The 20,373-nt window shown below is 43.3% G+C and overlaps 1 protein-coding gene across 4 annotated transcripts in view; it reads left to right on the top strand.

Moving 5' to 3' along the window:
* FMN2 (formin 2) overlaps positions 1-20,373 on the top strand; it is a 285,811-nt gene that overhangs the window by 17,368 nt on the left and 248,070 nt on the right. For all 4 annotated transcript variants that reach the window (XM_074373220.1, XM_074373219.1, XM_074373221.1 and 1 more), the window contains exon 2: positions 13,481-13,647. In XM_074373220.1, coding sequence (XP_074229321.1) covers positions 13,481-13,647 — 167 coding nt within the window. The remainder of the gene's footprint in view (positions 1-13,480; positions 13,648-20,373) is intronic.

The raw sequence follows: 20,373 nt of genomic DNA, 5'->3' as shown, positions 1-20,373 counted from the left end.
TTTAATTTAGAAGGTTGTGTTTTACACTCAACATTAATAAAAATCTCTGATTATTTAAAATACTTCAAAAGCATCATTTAAACAACTGTGTATTTAATCCAAACAGAAAAACACCTATTTCTTGGTTTCCATTACTTACTTCTCCCTGGCTTGCCTTCTATATTTTGGGCTGGCTTTTGTGTACCTTCTTCTAGTCCTCTTCTTCCACCTGACGCTTGTTAACTAAGTGCCACTTCCCCTGAGCTTCGTACGTGTCCTCAGGAACCCTTTCCTGCGTTTTGATGACTCCAGATTCAAGTTTCTGGCTCAGACCTCCCTGTGAATTCCAGACTCAAATTTCCGTTGCCTTTAAAAATTCTTTATATGGATATGGGAGGTGATCCAAACTGAGCTTCTCTTCCATCCAAACCCACTCTGCTCCCCTGTTCATTGCCATCCCTGGTGGGTGGTAATAGTGTCTGCACAACCCTTTACCCAGTCTCTTAGCCAAAAACCTGGGATGTGTACAAGTTGGCAAGTTCCTCACATTTCCTTCCTGTATCCAGCGAGCCAGTTTCGCTAATTTCCTGTTAAAATATACCTCCAAATTTAAAACAAAAACAAAAACCTTATCTCCTCCTTTCCAGGTGGATTTTTAACATTCTTCCCAGAAGTATTCTATAGCTCTCCGTTAACTACCAGGACAAATGTTGAGCTGAGATTTATGCTCAAGGAGAAGATTGACTGTGTTCAGGATGGAGGTGCTAGATTTGCTAATATTTGTGATTCAGTGCAGCCTAAGGGAGGCATCCTCCTAGATTGTCCAGCCTTGGAATGGCTGGTCCTGGGAGGAGCGACTGCACTATTCACTGGAGATGTTCAGAGACTGGCTGGAGATCTACTGAGGTGACCACAACCCTGGAGAGGCTGAACTTGACCACTGACTTTCCTTCCAACTGCAAGAGTCATTCTGATGCTTGACTTGAAAAGTTAAGAGTGGCAACTATGGTCTGTGTGTCTCATTCCTTTTATGAGACTGCTTTAAATATGTTTTTTTAAAAAACCCTCCAACCAGAGTTATTTTAAAGCTAACATTTATTAGACTCACTTTTATGGGTTTAACTTAATAGATTGAAATTAAGTTTTCAAGGGCATTTTCCTTTTGGCATTTCTATAATTTTTCCTTTGAACTTTGATTTAGTTCATGATCTTTGAAGAAATTACTGGAGAAATCCATAATCTAACATAGGTCCTGAGAGGGGTTGTTTGTCATTGTCACATAATGTTCTATGATATTCCTTGGGCGAGTTTATTAGACTCATTAGATTAAATTCCTCAGATTGTTCTTGTCATATTCCAGTCCTTGATCAATTGAAGTTTCATAGATTCTTCATTTTTATTGGGTTATAGTCAGTTTACAATGTGTCAATTTCTGGTGTACAGCACAGTGTCCCAGTCATGCATATATATACATATATTTGTTTTCATATCCTTTTTCATTATAGGTTACTGCAAGATACTGAATACAGTTCCCTGTGATATACAGAAGAAACTTGTTGTTTATCTATTTTATATACAGTTGAAGTTGCATAGTGTCTTTTTTCTTTTCCCCCCAAAAAAGCTTTCATGGATGCCAAAATTGAACTTTAAATTTATACAAATTTTAGTAGGTTGTGTAGTGACTATAGTCAGAGCTCTCTCTGACTTTGAATGCTCTGTCTCTGACAGGTCACTTTTTGAATGTGTGATGTTTTATTGTAATTGATTTGAATACGTTTTTTGCTACTTTTTCTCCATATTGTCAGTGTCAGGTAAAAAAATACATCACATGTGAGTCCCAGTTCATCACACAAAACAGTCACCTTCTTCAAAAAGATTATGAAGATACATTATGGGCACTTACTTTTAAGGACTAGATAGAAAACCAGCAAATCTGTACCCAATCTATATTTTGTAAGTTTAAAATATCTAAGTCTTCCTTCTTTATCTGGAGTTTTGAGCCTGGGGGTGGGAGCCTTCCTGTAAGAGTGTCTGGATCAGCACTAGCCATGGGCTCAGTGGGTTCTGAGTCCTGGGAAGCAGGGAGCCTGCCCCCTTGTGCTGAGTCCCTTCCTGAGCTGTGGGTGTCATCTCTGCAGGTGGGGCCCACGTGGGTCCTTGCTCCTCCTGTGACCGTCTAGCCATTTGACCACTCACTTGCCTTCTTTTCTTGAGAAAGTGCTAGATGTTTATTCTCATAAGAGCCATTCTTCCTCTGTAAAACTTGCAGCATTTTGGATCTGACACTAGACATGTTAATTTCCATGTGATTGTAAGTGGCCTTGTCTCTTTTTACTTATTTATCCAGCATAGGCCATCAGTATGTGATGATACGTAATATGTGATTTCTCTCTATTCACTACATCATAAACTTAAGTAATTGTCATTAATGTCTAACTCTGAATTTGCTGGTCAACCTCATTTTTTCTTATTTTTTCAATTGATAGATAATATAGGATTTCAGGAGAAATTTACTAAATAGACATGTCTGAGCTATGAAATCGGAAAAAAATTTAACACAATGAGACTTGTTTAATTCTCATTTTGCATAAGAGATGTGACATGTAGAAATAAAAACTTCTATTGATGCCTTTCAAAATGTAGCAATTATATCCATCCTTCAACCATTAAAAAATATACAAAAGGCGAAAATATCCATTATATGTTTCTAGGCTGTTAAAATATAAACTGAAAACGGATTATTACAAATTAATGATATCATGGTACATAAAATAACCCAAAACTCACATGTAACCTTCCCCTGTATATGAGCTGGGATATGTTACCCAAGTATTTGGGTCTTCATGTCTTTGCAGGGAAAATTAGACGATTAAGCCAAATAATCTCTAAGGTTTCTGGCTCTAAAATATTGAAAATTAAGTGGTGAATTGTCACTGAGTCATTAACCCTAGTAATGACAAAAAGTTGTTAGTATTTGGGTCCAATAAAACCAGGAAAGTTGCACGCATCATCAAGGCTAGTGGGAAAAAAGTCTCTTGTTGTCTCCAAGGGAAAGTTTCAGTATGGAAAGCTTCTTTTCCTGTTTGGACACTTTATTGTCTCCAGTAGATGGAGAAGGAGCCAGGGGCTCTCCCTGCTCTGCGTTATCACTAGCCAGGAGCCCATACTCTGCATCTCTTCTACAAAAGTGTCCTGCCTACATTATCCTGTTATATTGTCATTAGTTAAGGACAGGGAACATGTTTTCCTCATGATGATATCCTTTGGTGGACCCAGGACATTCTTCGGCACATGATGACTCCTAAGAACTTGGTTATATCTTGTCTTTGCTATGTCCTGCCCCCCAGTTCCACTAGAGATGTTTAATTAAGATAGTATGTTCTGAATAGAATGCGCTTCAAGTGTTCCTTCTTGAGCTTTGGTCATTGTGACTAGTTGTTAGCCCCTGCAGGCACAGACCTCGTGGTCTCTTTTGTATCTTAGTACAGAATGTTGGTCAGAAGTTTTCCCAGAGCTGCCGGCCCACACAGAAGTGGAAGATGCCTGGAATAAAAATTAGGAGAGCAGAGTACGTGTCCAGTTTTGGTGCTGCCAAGTCTATGACATCAGGCAGATTCTAGAATCTTTTCATTCCTCAGTTGGTTTTTTTGAAATCATGATAAGTTCTTTTCTTTTTGGCTTGGTTTTTTGGGGATTTAGAAATATTCATCTTTTTTATTGAAGTATAGTCAGTTTACAATGTTGTGTCAGTTTCTGGTGTACAGTGTAATGTTTCAGTCATACATATACATACGTTCATTTTCATATTCTTTTTCATTGTAGGTTACCTTAAGATACTGAATACAGTTCCCTGTGCTATCCAGAAGAAACTTGTTTATCTGTTTTACATATAGTAGTTAGTATGTGCAAATCTTGAACTCCCAATTTATCCCTTCCCACCCCCTTTCCCCTCTGGTAACCATAGGTTTGTTTTCTATGTCTGTGAGTCTGTTTCTGTTTTGTAAATAAGTTCATTTGTGTCTTTTTTTTTTTTTTTTTAAGATTCCACATAGAAGTGATATCATATGGTATTTTTCTTTCTCTTTCTGGCTTATTTCACTTTGACGATCTCCAGGTCCATCCATGTTGCTGCAGATGGCATTATTTTATTCTTTTTTATGGTTGAATAGTATTCCGTTGTGTATATATATGTATATATATACCACAACTTCTTTATCCAGTCATCTGTTGATGGACATTTAGGTGGTTTCCATGTCTTGGCTATTGTAAATAGTGCTGCTGTGAACATTGGATTCCATGTTAAATCATGATGATAAATTCTTGCTCTGCTTCACAAAGCTGACCATAGGTGTGGATATGCCTTTTACATTGTATAGTTCTGCTCATATAGAAGGTTTTTTGCTTTTTCTGGTGTCCCTGCTTCTCCACCCAACAGCACTCCAGTGCAGGGACTGATGATTTTACTTCATTGTGCAAGATCACTGCATGTGTTGTGATGGTAAATGGTCCTTCTGGATTTTCCCCTGGCTGTTGTTACCATGTTTATCTAGCCCTGTGATGTTTGCTTAGCAGGGCTAGAGGAGTATTTATAGATATAGTCGGCCCTTTGTATCCGTAGGTTTTCTGTATCCACCAATTCAACTAACTGCAGGCTGAAAATTTAAAAAAATTTTCCAGAAAATTCCAAAAAGCAAAACTTAAATTTGCTGGATCCAGCAACTATTTCCAGAGTATTTACATTGTATTAGGTATTATTAAGTAATCCAGAGATGATTTAAAGTTTAAGAGAGGATGTGTATAGGTAATATGCAAATACTAAACCACTTGACATAAGGGACTTGAACATCTGCAGATTTTGGTATCTGAGGGGATCTTGGAACAAATCCGCCACAGATGCTGTGGGACAACTGTAGCTTAAGCCTGCAAAGCAATTCCACGTGCCAAAGTTAATAGTTTGTAAGTGTGTGTGGGAGGAGGGAGAGGGAATTAGTGCAGAAATAAAATAATTGGAGAACATTAATGATTACTAAGTTCCCTGACTGTCACTGGGTGAATATTATTTTTAGCATGAATCTAATAAAATAGTAAAACAGACAATGAAAGCGTTTTTTTAAACAGAAGTTAGGGATTCTAGCAAGGAGAGTCATAAATATTTACCTTGTCGATATAATTAACATACACTAAATGTAAAAAAATAACCACTTGATGGTTGAAGATATTTTAATCTGTGATAACCTTGCTTACATTTTTTCTTTTAGATTGTGGGTACATTCTTATGATTCCATTATTTACTTATGACTTCCATTAAGTTGAGACAAATTTTTATTTATCCAAGTACAGAGCCTTTGAGGAAAAAGAAAGGTAATAGGTAACATTTACTGGGCACTGTGTTAAGCCCATTACAAAAATTATTTCACTTAATTTTTCAAACTGTCGTAGGAGGTAAGGAGAATGACTATTCCAGGTATAGGTGAGGAAACTGAGGCTTAAGAGGGGTCGAGTCAGTTGTCTGAGGCCACAGCTGGGGCGGTGGCAGCATCAGGAGGCCCCAAGCAGGGGCTCCGCAGCCTAAGCTCCTGGTTGCCCATGCTGCACTGCCTTGCCTGGATGGCTTCATGGAGTCTAGTGACAGATGTTTACAGTGGAAAGGGTTGGGCAGAAAGGACACCATTCTATAAAAAAAGAGAAAGAACTCCCCTAGATTTCTTTAGCCATCCATTAAGTATGTGATGTATGTGATTAGTGAGACAAGCTTTCCTAGGTAAAGACAGTGTGACCTAGCATTCCTGGGCCTGTGTTTCCTAATTTATAAAGTGACAGTTGGAGGCTGGGTTTGAAGAATAGAAAGACTGCCCCTCCCACTGGGTCTTCTGTTATTGGGAGGAAGGGAGGGAGGGGCAGGGAAGGGAGAGCCTGAGAAGCTGCACCCCTCTCCTGCTCACGTACTTGCAGTCGTAGATTCACCAGAAGGTGCTTCCTGGGTGCCTGTGGAGTTTATACCAACCTGTTAATGCTGCTTTGTATGTAGTAAGAGCTCTGTAAATGTTAATTACATAATGAATGAAAATATGAAGTAAAATGGTTTAAATAGCAGAGCACTTAGAAAAGTTATGCTTATGCATATTCTAGGGCCAATTATTTTCATTAGTTAGTGTGATTGACACATCCAGTCTAGAAACAGGTGCTTTGACCAAGGAGCAGAGTAGAAGGCCCAGGAGTTGGGGGGCCCCCTGAACTGGGTGTCAGGGTTGGGTGTGTGGTGGGGTAGGGAAGGGGGTGCCAGAGGGAACCCAGGGGCCTCTGTTTCCTCGTCACAGCCAACTAGTTTGTTCAGTTAAGAAATAAGCTTTGGTTCAGAAACTTTAGGTCAGCCTATTCTCCCCAGTTGAGATGCAGGACATCTGATGTCTGATAGGGCCAGTGGGTCCCAGTTAAATCCCCGGTCATCAACTGTAGGAAGCAGAACAGAAGGTCATGTCTCTGTCCACTCCCCCTGCTCTGGTCAAACTACATTGACTGGTCAGAAAGGGAGATCGGTGCAGTCCAGCTAGTGTGCAGTTCCTAGAAACAAGGAAAACTTTCCATGTTCTCATCACAGTGGTGTGACCAATAAGCGAAGTCACGTCTGCTATTTTTGCAGAATCAGGAGCATGCCTTGCTGAGCTTTGTAATCTTGATTATTTCACATAATATTTCTGACATATTTTCCGTGTCATTAAATCTTTTTAGTAGCATGATTGAAGATATTTATTGTGAAAATTTGATCATACATAAAAGTAGAGGTACGATGACGTCCCACGTACCCAGCTTCAATCATTATCAGTATTATTGACGCCATAATAGCTTCGTCTCCCTCTCTCCCCCAACCCGCCACCCTTCTTTTATGAACTAATTTGAGTTATTTTAATCTCAAATACTTACGAATGCACCTCAAAAATGTACTTTTTATTATGCCATAATGTCATTATTATACTGAACGCGTATAGAATTTATTTAGTGTTATCTGTTAATCAGCGCATTCACAGAACTCTCTGATACCCGAGACAAGAGGTTAGGTCCAATCTGACATGATTTGACCCGTGCTCAATCCCCACTCCTCTTTTCCTGGAGGGACAGCACGTCTGCTTGATGGGCAGCGCTGTGCACTTTATAACCCACCCCCATCAAGAGGCTCACCGTGCTTGCCTGTCTCAATTGTGTTGACTCTGTGAAGGACTTGTAGGTTTGGAGATGACAGTTTGATCTCTTCTTTGCAAATTTTTCAATTGATCTTTTTCTCATGTGTTTCCCATCTATTCATTAAGTGGATCATTATAGATTGCAGTTTTCTAATTTTGTCATTTTTTTTGCATTTTTTGGCTGGAATTTTTCTGTACTGGAAACTTCTTTAATCACTAGGTACGTTTTGTTACCCCAAAATACAGTTCATACCAGGAAAGGCAGGTTAAATGCTTTATTTATTTCCCATCAGTTATCAGTGACGACTGGTGCGCTGGCTTCCCCAGTGATATCTGTTGAGTGTTACTTTTCTTATTCCTTTCCATATAGCAATGTGTTTACATTAATTAAGTTCTTTCTATAATAGCATGACTTGATGGCTGTATAGTAGGCCATCATCTATATATATACTCTTTTTTTAAATTGAAGTATAGTCAGTTACAACATGTCAATCTCTGGTGTACAGCATAATGTTCCAGTCATACATATACATACATGTATTCGTTTCCATATTGTTTTTCGTTAAGGGTTATTACAAGATATTGAAAATAGTTCCCTGTGCTGTACAGAAGAAATTTGTTTTTTAATCTATTTTTATTTATAGTAGTTAACATTTGCAAATCTCAAACTCCTAAATTTATCCTTCCATCATATATATACAGCTATCTTTTAAAAAAATCTGTCTTTATTGTTGGACATTTTAGTTTCTTTCATGTTTTTTCCCCTAGTAACAGTCCATTTATTACAGTACCAGGAACTGTGCTAAGCACTTTACATGCATTTTCTCATTTAATCTTCACAATAATCCTGTGATGCATCACTTTTTGAATATACCCCTGAATATTTACCTAGGATAGATTTTCCAAAGTTGAATTTTTGGGTCAAGGGGTGAAATTTTTAAGATTATTGACACACATTGTCAGATTGTCCCCTAAAGCTTTCTTTCCCAGTCAGTGCTGATACCCACTTCTGGGTTTTGGGTCCTTGAGTCCAGGTTGAGGGATACTTGGGGAAGAAATCTCACTGCCAGTTTGGTGGTTCTCTGAACTCTCATCTTCTTCCCCAGGCCTCCTGTTACTACGCTACAGCCTTGAGGATCTTCACAGAGCTGTCTCATGCTTTCTAAGCACCATGTTGCTTCTGCCGCAGTCTAGTAGTTGATGCAGTCACAAAAGCTTGCCCAGTTTTATAGAGAGGAGTATAGACTGAGAGAGACCACAGGAGAGGATATGGGAAAAGTGGGGAGAATGCCATAGGATGAGCCCAGATGCACTCACATGTTAACATTTAATAGAGAAGCCAGTACAGGGGCCTTGAGAGACAGTGGCCAGGGAGGTAGAGAAAACAGAGGGCAGCATCAGGAAGATGCTGGGAAAGTGTTCTTGGAGAGATTAAGAAATTGAGTAAGATAAACACACAAGTGTTTTTGGTATCATGCTGGCTACCAGTTTCTGTTACTTTGTGGGGATGGAAGTCAAATTAGACTTGTCAGATGAGAGTGGGCTGGGTCCAGAGTGAGGGGCTCGAGGTAGCAGGTATAGGTAATTCCAGCCAGTTGTCTTCTCTAACTGAGGTATAGTTGATTTACAATGTTGTGTTAGTTTCAGGTGTACAGCACAGCGATTTGGTATTTTTGCAGGTTGTACTCCATTATAGGTTATGACAAGATACTGGGTGTAATTCCCTTTGCTCTACAGTAAATCCTTGTTGTTTATCTTTTTTATTTATAGTAGTTTGTATCTGTTACCCCCACGCCCCTAATTTGTCCCTCCCCCCACTATGTGGTAAGCACACATTTGTTTTCTATGTCTGTGAGTCTGTTTCTGTTTTGTATACACTCATTTGTATTATTTTTTAGATTCCACATCTGAGTGTTAGATAGTATTTGTATCTCTCTTTTCTCAATGTCTGACTTATTTATTTATGCATTAATTATTCTCTAGGTTTATCCACATTGCTGCAAATGCAATATTTCATTCTTTTTTATGGCTGACTAATATTCCATCGTGTGTGTGTGTCTGTGTGTGTGTGTATCACATCATCTTTATCCATTCATCTGTTGATGGACACTTAAGTTGCTTATATACCTTGGCTATTATAAATAATGTGGCTATGAACACTGGGAGGTATGTATCTTTTAGAATTAGAGTTTTTGTTTTTTTCTGGTTATAAATGCAGGAGTGGAATTTCTTGATCATATAGTAAGTAGTTTTATTTTAGTTTTTTAAGGAATCTCCATACTGTTTTTCATTGTGGCTGCACCAGTTTACATTCCCACCTACAGTGTATGAGGGTTCCCTGTTCTCCACATCTTCATCAACATTTATTTGTAGACTTTTTGATGATCTAGCTGGTAGTTTTGATGTAAAAGGAAACCAGGAAATGGGACAGTAGCTAGGGGTAGGGAGGGATGTGGGCTCAGGGAGATTTTTCATAAAATTAAGCATGTACTTGTGATTCTGGAAATGTCTAGCAAAGAAGGAGAGGTTCATGATTCAGAGAGAGAGGGAGTGGCTAAAGAAGTGAAGTTCCAAGTGTGCAACACGGAATATGATCCAGAACACAAAGGGAAGAACTTGCTTTTGTTTAGAACAGGAGTGCCCACCATGAGGTAGAAGGTGGGGCGGGGTCAGTGTTTTGCATATGTACAGTTTGCCCTGGATTCTTCTATTTTCTCAGTAAATTATTTGAGATCATCATCTCATCACTGGAAAGAGTGGGTTAAGGGGGAGAAAGTTACACAGTTTTGCAGGAGACTGGAAGCTCAGAGAATGCAGAGCAGTGCTGGGCTTAACTAGGTTTACAGTCAAGATGTTAAAGTGGAAATAGGCAGCTCGTGTGTCTTTCTTTACGATGTTGAGTTGCTCATACAAGCAAAGAGAAGGTGGACGGCTAGGCTGGAATGCACTGTGGTTTTCCCAGGCGAACCTGATGGGGAGAGAGGACAAGGGGCTGATGTGTCTGAAGGGTTAGGCTGCTGTGGGGGAACCCGGGGTTTACGCTGGCCAGGAGGGAAGGATGCATGGTGTGAGAGGGACTGATCCCAGTTCCATGTGGAGGGGCGGAACTTTAGAGGGGATTCTGTCTTCAGAGCTGAAAGGATGGTGGTCAGGGATTAGATGCACATTCCAGGCATTGGCACATATGTGGATTCATTTATGACTGAAGATTAATTGATTACCTGCTCTGTGCCAGACCTTCCTTGAGGCGCTGGGGAAAGTGGGGAAACAAACAGCGCATCTGCTAAAACGGGGTCTCCCTCCATGGGAAGGAGTCGGCCCCAGATGGACCTAAACTCAAGGGCTGAGCTCTCTGCAGGGCGAAGGCGAGTAAGGGGAAAAGGGCGACAGGGTGGTCAGGACGTCCTCTCCGGCAGTGACGACTGAGCAGAAGCGTGAATGAAGTGACAGTGGGTGAGTGGGTCATTCAGGTATTTGGGGGAAGAGTGTTCTGGTGCAGAAGCTCCGAGGTGGGGGAGTCAGGGTGCTGGAGGAGGAGGAGGCCGGCAGGGGAGCCTGGAGTGGGCGGAGCAGGAGGAGCCGGGCAGCCAGGATGCTCCTCAGTCAGGGCTTTACTCTGAGGGTGATGGGGAGCCCTGGAGGGTGGGAGTGAACTTGGACGTTGGCCTCGCGCAGGCGGGGCAGGTGCTGGTAGGGGCACTGGAACGGTTTGCTGCGGGGGGTGGGGGAAGCTCAGGACGCAGGATTCAAGGTCACAGGTGAGTTATCTCCCTGAGTGTCCGTGACGAGGATGAGAGGAGTCGAGGTGGAAACGAAGGCAGTGAGTCAGGAGGTGAAGGGTTAGTGAAGGGAAGGGAAGGACAAGAAGTCTGTGGATGGCAGGGGGTCTTGCCAGTGGCAAGAGTTTCAAGGGAGCTGATCGGTTTGAAGGAGTCAAACCATTTGAAAGTGCGGGTGGGGATCAGAGATCACCACTGACTTCTGGTCGCTGAGACAGGTGGGGTTTGACATAAAATGTCTCCACTGAGAGGTCTGTTAAGAGGAAGGCCCCGGGACAGCCGGGCTGTTGTTAATGCGAAGAGGTGGACTTCCCCTCAGAGAGGCTAGGGCAAGGTTCTCAGCCCAGGGCCATTTTGCCACACAGGGGACGTTTGGCATTGTCTGGAGACACATCGGGCTGTTAGAACCAGAGGAGTTGTGGCGGGGCTGCGGGCATCCCGGGCGTCTGGGTCGGGGTGCGGCACGCTGGACCGCCCCCGGCACAGGTGGCCCGGCCCGGGGGGAGCTGTGGCTGAGGAGCCCGGGTGTGGGGGGGTGTGCGTCTCAGGGAACGGAAGCTCTGGGGTTGCGCTCCCCCTCTTCCACTCTGTTCCCTAGCCACTTCTGATAGTTTTTGGCTTGATATACAAACACACATTTATTTGCTCCCGAACACACACACGCGTGCGTGCCAAGTCCTGTCTCCCTTGTTTTCTGTCATATACAATGTTGAGTTTCAGAAAAGAACTCACTAGCTCTCTGGCTGTTTTCCGGCCTGCTGTAAGGTGTGTAACATGGGTGCGCTGTCGTGATAATTAACCACCTGAGGATTGAGGGATGTGCTTTCCTAGGTGTTCAGGTCCAGTCAGGTTTGCAGGCAAACTTAAGTTCTGTAGGGAAAAAAAATCTTTCATTTCTCCTTAGAAAAGTCCTGGGAGACCAACAAGTGTTCTCTAGTGGCCTGCAGGAGTGGAGAGAACAGCTCCTTCGCCCTGCTCTGACGTTCTACATGTCACAGGTAGATTTGGGAGTTTAGTTTTGTTTTAAACTGGGAGGAGGCACGAAAATTGCACGGCTCCTACCCTGCACAGAACTGAGCATTTACACGTTTGAAATTTCGACATTGTGACTGATGCACAGACCTGGGCCTGGCTCTGCCCAGCACCAAGCTAAGAACACTTTTTACATTTTTTGAGTTGTTAAAACGAAGCAAAACAAAGCCAAAGAAGAATATGCAGCAGACACCTTGCATGGCTCGTAAAGTGTAAAATATTTACGATTTGGCCCTGTACAGAGAGTCTGCTGACCATTTACACTTCCGACCATGGTGCGAATGAATCTTCGTCAGAGAATCATGGCATTGTATTCATTCAGAAATCCTAAAAATGTGTTTTGATACTTCGTATGTGCAAGTGGCCGGATTTGCAGGATGTGTGCTGGCTGTCAGAGAGGTGGTTTTAGTAAGGAAGGCAGACGCTAAATTAATAATTGCACAAATAATGGACTAAAATAATTAATTACACAAAGGGTCTTTGAAGGGTGCCATGAGAGTGTGGAAGGGGGTCATTGGAGGCTTTTCTGATGAGTGACTTTAAGTCTGAGGACTGATTGCTGGTGGGAGGGCAGGCGGGAGCGGGGCTGGGGCTGAGTGACCCCTGGGTGGCCCTGGACGGACCCGAGAGACGTATTTCTTTTACTGTAGGTGATTAATGCAGAAGCCAGCTAAATAACTTCCCGAAGGATGATAAGTCAGAGTGAGTAGTTTCTGAAATGCAGCTCTCAGCTCTGGCTGAGGTTGGAATCAGTTGGTGACCAGTGAGGTACTGATGCCTGAGTCCCCGTCCCCTTCATCCTGCTCTCCCCGGTGAGTCTGAGGGACAGCCAGGACCGGGACCAAGAACCGTGGGACAGGTGGGCCCCGGTCCTCAGCCGGTGTCCTCCTCTCCTTGTGCCTCTCTTTTCTTGTCTCTTTTAGGGAAATAATTAAAAACCTGCTGTGTAGACCTACCCTAGAGTTATGTTTTTGAGGTGCATATGAGAAAAATTTGAGTTTCTGTCATTTTCCTCTTCGGGGTGAGTTTTTCTTCTGGCCAGCCCTCTCCCCTTCTCGGAGGCTGGTGCCTGCCTCCCTGTTACTTCATTCCTCCCCCTCCCCATTGCCACGCACCAGACTGAATGTCAGCCACTGACATTTCTTAGCCCAAATGGTGGTGGCTACTGACTTCTTCCTCAGAGAGCTATGGGCAGGATTAACACAGAGCAGGAGGAGGGTTTCGAATGAAATCTGAAAGGTCAGGTGCTTCTGCAGATGGAAGAAGATGCGGGGCCCATAACGGGGCTCATCATTCTGTGGGGCAGGAGTTGTTTTGGAGGATGGGGGAGTGAACCAGAGCTCCCCTGTCCCGTGTAGTGTCCCAGGCCTGACTGCAGAGTTCTCTCTCTATGCAAGTCCGTAGCCTTGGCAACAGTGTTTCGCAGGCTGTTTGCTGGCCTCTCTCCTCAGGGGAGTTCTGAGCCAGGGGACATGCCAGTGCTCCCGCCTAATGACTGTGTCTCACCTGCAGGGCGAACTCTGTTGGAGAAGCTGTTCAGCCAGCAGGAGAACGGGCCTCCAGAAGAAGCGGAGAAGTTTTGCTCACGGATCATTGCCATGGGTCTCCTCCTTCCTTTCAGTGACTGCTTCAGGGAACCGTGCGGGCAGAGTGCCCAGTCCAGCTCAGCTCCGTTTGACGTAAGTAGGAGACTCCACAGCACTCACTGGCTCGAAGGCCCACCGCAGCGGGAACAGCAGCTGTGCTGTGTGTCGGCCCCAATCAGCCTATAATTTAAAAACCCGTATGTGACGCAGGCCCTCCTCCCCTCTGCCACTCAGCTGGTTTGTTCCCCTTCTCACTAGGGTTTTCATCAGTACATTTGCCAAACGCCCTTTTCTTAACAGTTGGCCACTCTTGACACTTTGCTAGCCCGATGGTTTTGAGGTGGTTCTGGGCCAGTATTTCTGACTCTGCTGGTCACAGACGTGCCCTCAGAAGCAGCTCCACAGGGCAAGAGCTGTGTTCCCCGGGGACGGGGGGTTTCCCAGGACCCGGAACGCGATCTCAGTGTGTTCATAACTCGTCTGTGTACTGACTAGTGACACGAAGCAGCGCTGTCTGCTTTCCCCCCGGCTGCCTTTCACCAGGAGGGTTAATACTGCCGAACAGTAATTCCAAAGCCATTTCGTAATTCATAATGAATAACAGAGCAGCTGGATTATCGTTTTCAGGCCAGAGTATTGCTGACCTTTCTCAGGTGTGTGGTATGTGTGTGACCTTGGGGGTTGTGATGAGTGTGCATCTAAACCCACGTGGGTAAGATTTCTCACCTAGGGCGTTCTCGTGAGGAAACTGGCTCACTCGTGTGGCGCCCGGTGTCTGGGAGGCAGAGCGCTGGCTCTCACCCACGCGGGTTAGTTCCGGTTACTCAGGGCTTCTGGCGCCGGTCTCCTCTCCGTGGACGTGCTGTTGAACAAGACGGGCGATAATGTGTGTTTTGGAAGACAATGGGAATGAGCCCTGGCTGGGATCAGGAAGTGACAGGAAGTAATAAAATGTATGTGCCTGCTTTCCTTCTTCCTCTGCTTTCCCCATCACAACTGTGGTCTCCTTTCAGTATTAGGGAAATAAGTCACATAAAATATTGTGAGATCTTTTTGATGATTCCCACATGAAAGGAGATTCCTCAGGACGTACTGTGACTTGTGAAGCCTTCTTCTTAAGACTGATCGAGTGACCTGTCTGTTCATTTATGACGTGGCAGCTAATCACTGCTCGGTAGATCTTTTTCTTCTATGAGAAGAATTAACAATTAAATTTTTTTCCTCCCTTTTCCTTTGTGAGAGGTGTGTGTTATTACAGAGAGAGAACCCAGGGACTGTGGTGGGCTGAAAGCTTTATGGAGCTGTATTCTAGGGGATATATCTGTTTGCAACTAGGAAGTGAAATAAATATGGTACAGAGAAAGGCAAACACTAGCCATGTCTAACACTTGCTTTCGGGGGGGCAGTTGATAATTAAGTTTATATACTTACTTACTTTTGGAGGAGGTACTGAGGATTGAGCCCAGGACCTTGTGCATGCTAAGCATGTACTTTCCCATTTGAGCTATACCCTCCCTCTAACAGTTGCTTTTTGATTAAAACTGTTCCCAAGTTGACTGCATTTTCCTCCCTTAGAGCTCAAATAGTCTTTGGGGGAGAGTATAGCTCAAGTGGCAAAGCACACGCTTAGCATGCATGAGGTTCTGGGTTCAGTCCCCAGTACCGCCTCTAAAAATTAATGCATACACCTAATTACTCCCCCCGAAAAAAAATTTAAAAAAAAAGAAGAGAAATAGTCTTATTAGTAAATAAATGTGGACTTGGAATAAACTGAAAAGAATAGAATAATCCTATTCCTCCGTTTTTAAATTGCTGAATCAAGAAACAGTCTGTTTCTTGCCCCCCACCTCACTCCATTCTTGTGTTAGACTGGTGACCCCTCCCACTTGTCATTTTGGATGGCGCCTGGGGGTGGCATAGAGGCTGAAAAGCAAAACACATACAGTCCCTTACGCTGGTGTGAAGAGATTTCCTCAGAACAGGGAGTTTCTTTCCCCGGCTTTGTGACTGCGTTTTCTCCTTACTGTATTTGTTGGCTCTGTTCTTCCTCTCTACCAAATTCAAACTTAATCCAACCTAATCCAAAACAAATATGAAATTAAAGGTGCTGTAGTAACAGACGTTATTTCGTACACTTAAATAGCATTTCAGCACAGAAATGTGCCTTTACGGTACGCGTAGTCAAGAATTTTCTCCAAAGCCCAGCAGAGGTAACAGCACAGAGAGTTATGTAAACTGAGGTGTGTGCAGGGCAGTGGGGAGGAAGGCACTTTTCTGTAGGGAGAGAAGTTTCTGGTAATTAGCCCCTCTGCTGGTTTCCAGAAAATCGCTGCTGGGAGGACTTCTAACCAACAGTTCTCTCAAGGCAGTGGCCCTTTGAGACAGAACACCCTGTGGGAGGAGCTCACAACCGGCACACTCCCCACCCTAGCTTTGCTCCCTTCCCTGAGAACAAACCTCCCCTTCCCCTCCCCGCTTCATCTCTGTCCACACTCATAATTACAGCACTAGAGTTTTGATCTGCAGACCTTACTCATGCGGTTTAGCCTACTTCAGTCAAACCTTTTGATTTAGGTCCATGGAATTGCATACATTTTTAGGGCCTAAGATTGTGCTTTAGAAATGCTATAGAAAAGATGAAAGGATTTCACATTTTCTCTCACATTTTGACTAGGTTAAAATCTCAAGAATACTGAAAGGCAAAGAGCTTTGAGTGATAATGTTAATTCACTCACAGATGTTTACTGAATTCATTCAACATGCCAGGCAGTGTTGTAGGCTCCAGAGTTACATTAATGAGCAAGAGAAATATGATTTCTGTTCTCCTGAAATCTATATCCTCTTCCCAGTGGGTCGAGACAGATAAAAAACAAAAACAAAAATGAAAGCATAGGTAATGAACTTCCATCAGATTCTAATAAGCACTATGAAGGAAATAAACCCAAGTACTGTGATCAGTGAATGGGAGTTGGGGGGGTGACTGGAGGGAAGCAAGTCTCACATGTAATGTGAGGAGCCATGAGGTCAGGTCTGAGGGAAGGTCATTCTGGGAAGCCCGGGGCAGGTGCGCAGGGCCCAGGGAGCGCAGGCAGGCCTGACCTAAGCAGAGCACAGCCTGCAGGGCTGTGTAGCTGCCGTTTTGGGAGATGAGGACAGAAAGGCCCCAGGAGCCATGGCAGGTTGCTATGGAAGGAAAATGGATTTTTTTTTCAAGTGGGCGCTTTTGGAAGGCTTTGTGCGGGGTAAGTACGTATTTGTTCCATACTGCACGTGGATCTCGTGGCCTGGTCTCTGGGCAGCATTGTGTAGGGGCAGAAGCAGACGCTGGAACACCAGAGGGAACGATGGCAGGAGTGGAGCGAGATGTGGTGGTGGTGGAGGTGACAGAGGGTCAGTGGGTGTGGGGTGGATTCTGGAGGCAGAGCTGCTGGTTCTTCTGGTGGGTCTCGAATGGGGGCAATGGAAAAAGGAAATCAGAGACGGCCCCTTGGTTCTGATTTTAAGTGGCTGGGTGGATGGTAGTGCCATTTACTGAGACGGAGAAGACAAGTCAGTTTTAGGAGGAAAATATTATAAGGACAGAAGTATATGGTGCTCTGTATTTTCTTGAATAAAATTCTGTTTATTGAGAAAACTAATACCTAGCATATTACCTGACAAACGTTAGCTTTTGCTTTTTGCTGAGTGGAATGTTCACTTTATAAGCTGATCAAAATTAGGGCCATGACACTTAAAATTACTTCAGCCATCAAAATGGCTGATAGCCCTTTTCTTAGCCCTGCTTTCAGAGATGAGAAAGATTGCGCTCCTCTAATGGCCGAGTGGCATTGCTCATTAACCTCACATTTGCCTTTTGCTTTGTTGGTTTGTTTTTGTTGTATGTTTCAAACAAAATTCTAAGCTAGAGCAGTTCTGAACATAGCCGGGGACGACATATGAGTAGTGCTCCTGCTTGCAGCCTGCTAGGTCGTATCGTTGAGTATGAGATCACGGTATGTTTTGTGGTTTGGGGAAAGACTTTTTCCTTTTGAAACCTGGTCTACTCATCTCTCGCAAGTGTGAGGAAAAATCTCTCCTGAAATGTTTACCATGGTTTTAAAATCTTTAGAAATAGCAAAACATTTACTATTATGATGCACCATGTAATTTGAAGTTTTAGGCCCTGCAACCTGTGAAGAAGGCATTACCAGTCCTCAACCTACTGCCCATCTCGGACCCCGGCTCATTGCCTGTTAGGTGTGGATGGAGGTCATTTTGCAAGAACAAGTCCAGTACGTGATCCCTTAAGAATCCTTTTTCTTAGAATGCCTTTATTCGTATCGAGAGCCCTTTTTCTGGGTCATATTCATCAGCAGCTGTTTTCGGCAAACCACTACGTTATCTTACATAATTGTTGATTATCCATTAGCAAGCTCTTCTAGGATTTCTTCAATCATAACTATGTCAGATTTCACATCATCTCTTTATATCACAAAAAATAAAGCAAATTTACTTGGCCCGAGGATTTTGGCAGGTCATATCTACTTAATCCTTTAGAATTGATCTTAATGTCTTTCTAGTAGAATATTCCTGGATGCTGGGCTTTTTTGGGTTTGGCAGATGTGCTGATTTTGCTGTATATGTAGTGCGCCCCATGCTGTCCATGTGGGCAGGGGCTCCTTGGTGTGTATGTAAGCGGGCAGAGGTTTGGATGAGTGTATTAGTGAGGCTAAAATTAAAGAGGAGGAAGACATGAAAATTCAGGCCAAAAAGAAATAAAAGAAACATGATCTTGAACCTGTTGAAAGATGTCGTTGTCATTAATCAATACTGACAGCAGACACAACCAGGAAATGAATGGAATGCACTCTACTCACCGTCCTCGAGCGCGAGAGCGGAGACTTAAGTGACCAACGGAAATGACCGTTTGTATTTGTGTTTTTTTTTTCACAGCAGGAAGAATACTCAGATGCTTTTTAGTCAAGCCTACACAAGTATTTTCCTGAGAAGCAGTAAAAGCCACGACACGTTTTTCAGCTCTAAGAGAATGTGTGTTGTGTTGTGTGTGTGTGTAAAGATGTACTTTTACTTTTGAAACATTATGCACAGTATTAACTCTCAGAAGTTGTTTTATTTGAAATGTGGTATTAAAATTGTACTTAATTTTCAGACCAGCTTTTAAAATCACTTTAGCTGAAATATTTCTTTTTTCTGCAGACTTCTCTCTAATGTCAACATAGAGGTCAGTAGCAAAATAGATTTTATTTTCTGAAATTCATTTAGTAGCCATGTTTTCTATCCATTCCTTTACCTAGGTAATCACTGCATAAATCCATTATAAGGAGGGTAACAAAAGTAGATTGAAGCTGTAATCCTTTCTCAGTTTTACGTATATAGTGTTTTTTGTTAATTTGAGGGACTTAAAAGATCTGAAATACCACCCAGCCCTGCTCCCCGCCCCGCCCCCCACTGTCAGTCCCCCCCCCCCCCCCCCCCGTGCTGTCCCTGCTCTTGTTTAGCTGGTTTTGACTTCTGGTATTTTTACTTTGCTGATGCAATTATCAACATTACTGTCACCTTCTGGCTGTGGCAGTGAGGATTTAGGTACCCCCTTCCCTGCCCCTCCCCATTCCTCCCAGCATAGTTAATATTGCCCTTCTGGTTTCCCTTTAGTAATCTGCTTTGAACCTTAAATACTAAGCTTTCTGATTTGCCGCTGTTGTTCCATCAGCTTCGCATCCTGTCTCCTCCACCTCGCCTGCTGTTACTGCCTCTGCCGTCCTCTCCACCCAGTCCAAGCCTGGACTGTTGCAGCTCCCAGTAGGTGCACCTTTATCCTTAGGGTATGTTTTTAGGCTTAATGGTTTATCGATATGTTTATTCTAAAAGTTGACGAAGATATGGATACTGTAAATACTGCCCTGCAGAGGCAGGACTGTGCTGATTTCATTTCCTTCTCAATGTCACAGTGCCTGGGCCCTCAAACTAGGATCTTCATGGGGTCAAGTTCAAGTGGATCCTGTTATTTCAATAAACAATCACTCAGAAGTATCCCATATTTAATTTAATTTTCATTTGGTTTATCCCTTTCTTATACAAGGAGCCCCCATCTAGCACAACAAAGTTTTTGGTTCCCTTCCCTTCCCTTCCTTTCCCTTCTGTTCCCTTTCCTTCTTTTCTTTCCTTTTAGGAGAGGAAACATGTAACTTTCTTTCCTTTTTTGTCTCTGTATTCTCAATATCTTTGAGTTTGTACTTCAGTCTTACTATTTCATGACGTTCTTTCAGTTCTTCTTAAAGACTACTGCTGTGGTCCGAAGGTGTCCCCCGGAGCCAGATTCACATATGGGGATCCTTATTGTGATGGTGTTAACAGGTGGGGCCTTTGGTAGATGCTGAGGTCCTGAGGGTGGAGCCCCTTGATGAGATTAGTATCTTATAAAAGAGACCCCATAGAGCTCCCTGACCCCTTCCACCATGTGAGCACTCGGAGGAGGCACCAGCTATGACCCAGGGGGAGGGCTCCCCTCAGATGAGGAGACCAGGGTGTCACCCTGGTCTTGGACTTTCAGTCTCCAGAGTTGTGAAAAAAATGTTCGTTGTTTCTAGGATTCCCAAACTCTGACATGTTGTTGCAACAGCACGAATGGACTGAGACAGCCACCGACTTCCTCTTCTCATTTAGTTATTTTTTAATTGAAGTATAGTTGATGTATTATATAAATTTCAGGTGTACAACATAGCAGTCCAGTTTTTATAGGTTATACTCCATTTATAGTTATTATAAGCTATTGGCTGTATTCCCCATGTTGTGCACTGTATCCTTGTAGCTTGTTTATTT

Source organism: Camelus bactrianus, chromosome 11 (genome assembly GCF_048773025.1).
Source record: "Camelus bactrianus isolate YW-2024 breed Bactrian camel chromosome 11, ASM4877302v1, whole genome shotgun sequence".
Lineage (NCBI taxonomy): Eukaryota > Metazoa > Chordata > Mammalia > Artiodactyla > Camelidae > Camelus > Camelus bactrianus.
The sequence above is the reverse complement of the archived record's forward strand: the minus strand, read 5'-3'. Positions and strand labels throughout refer to the sequence as shown.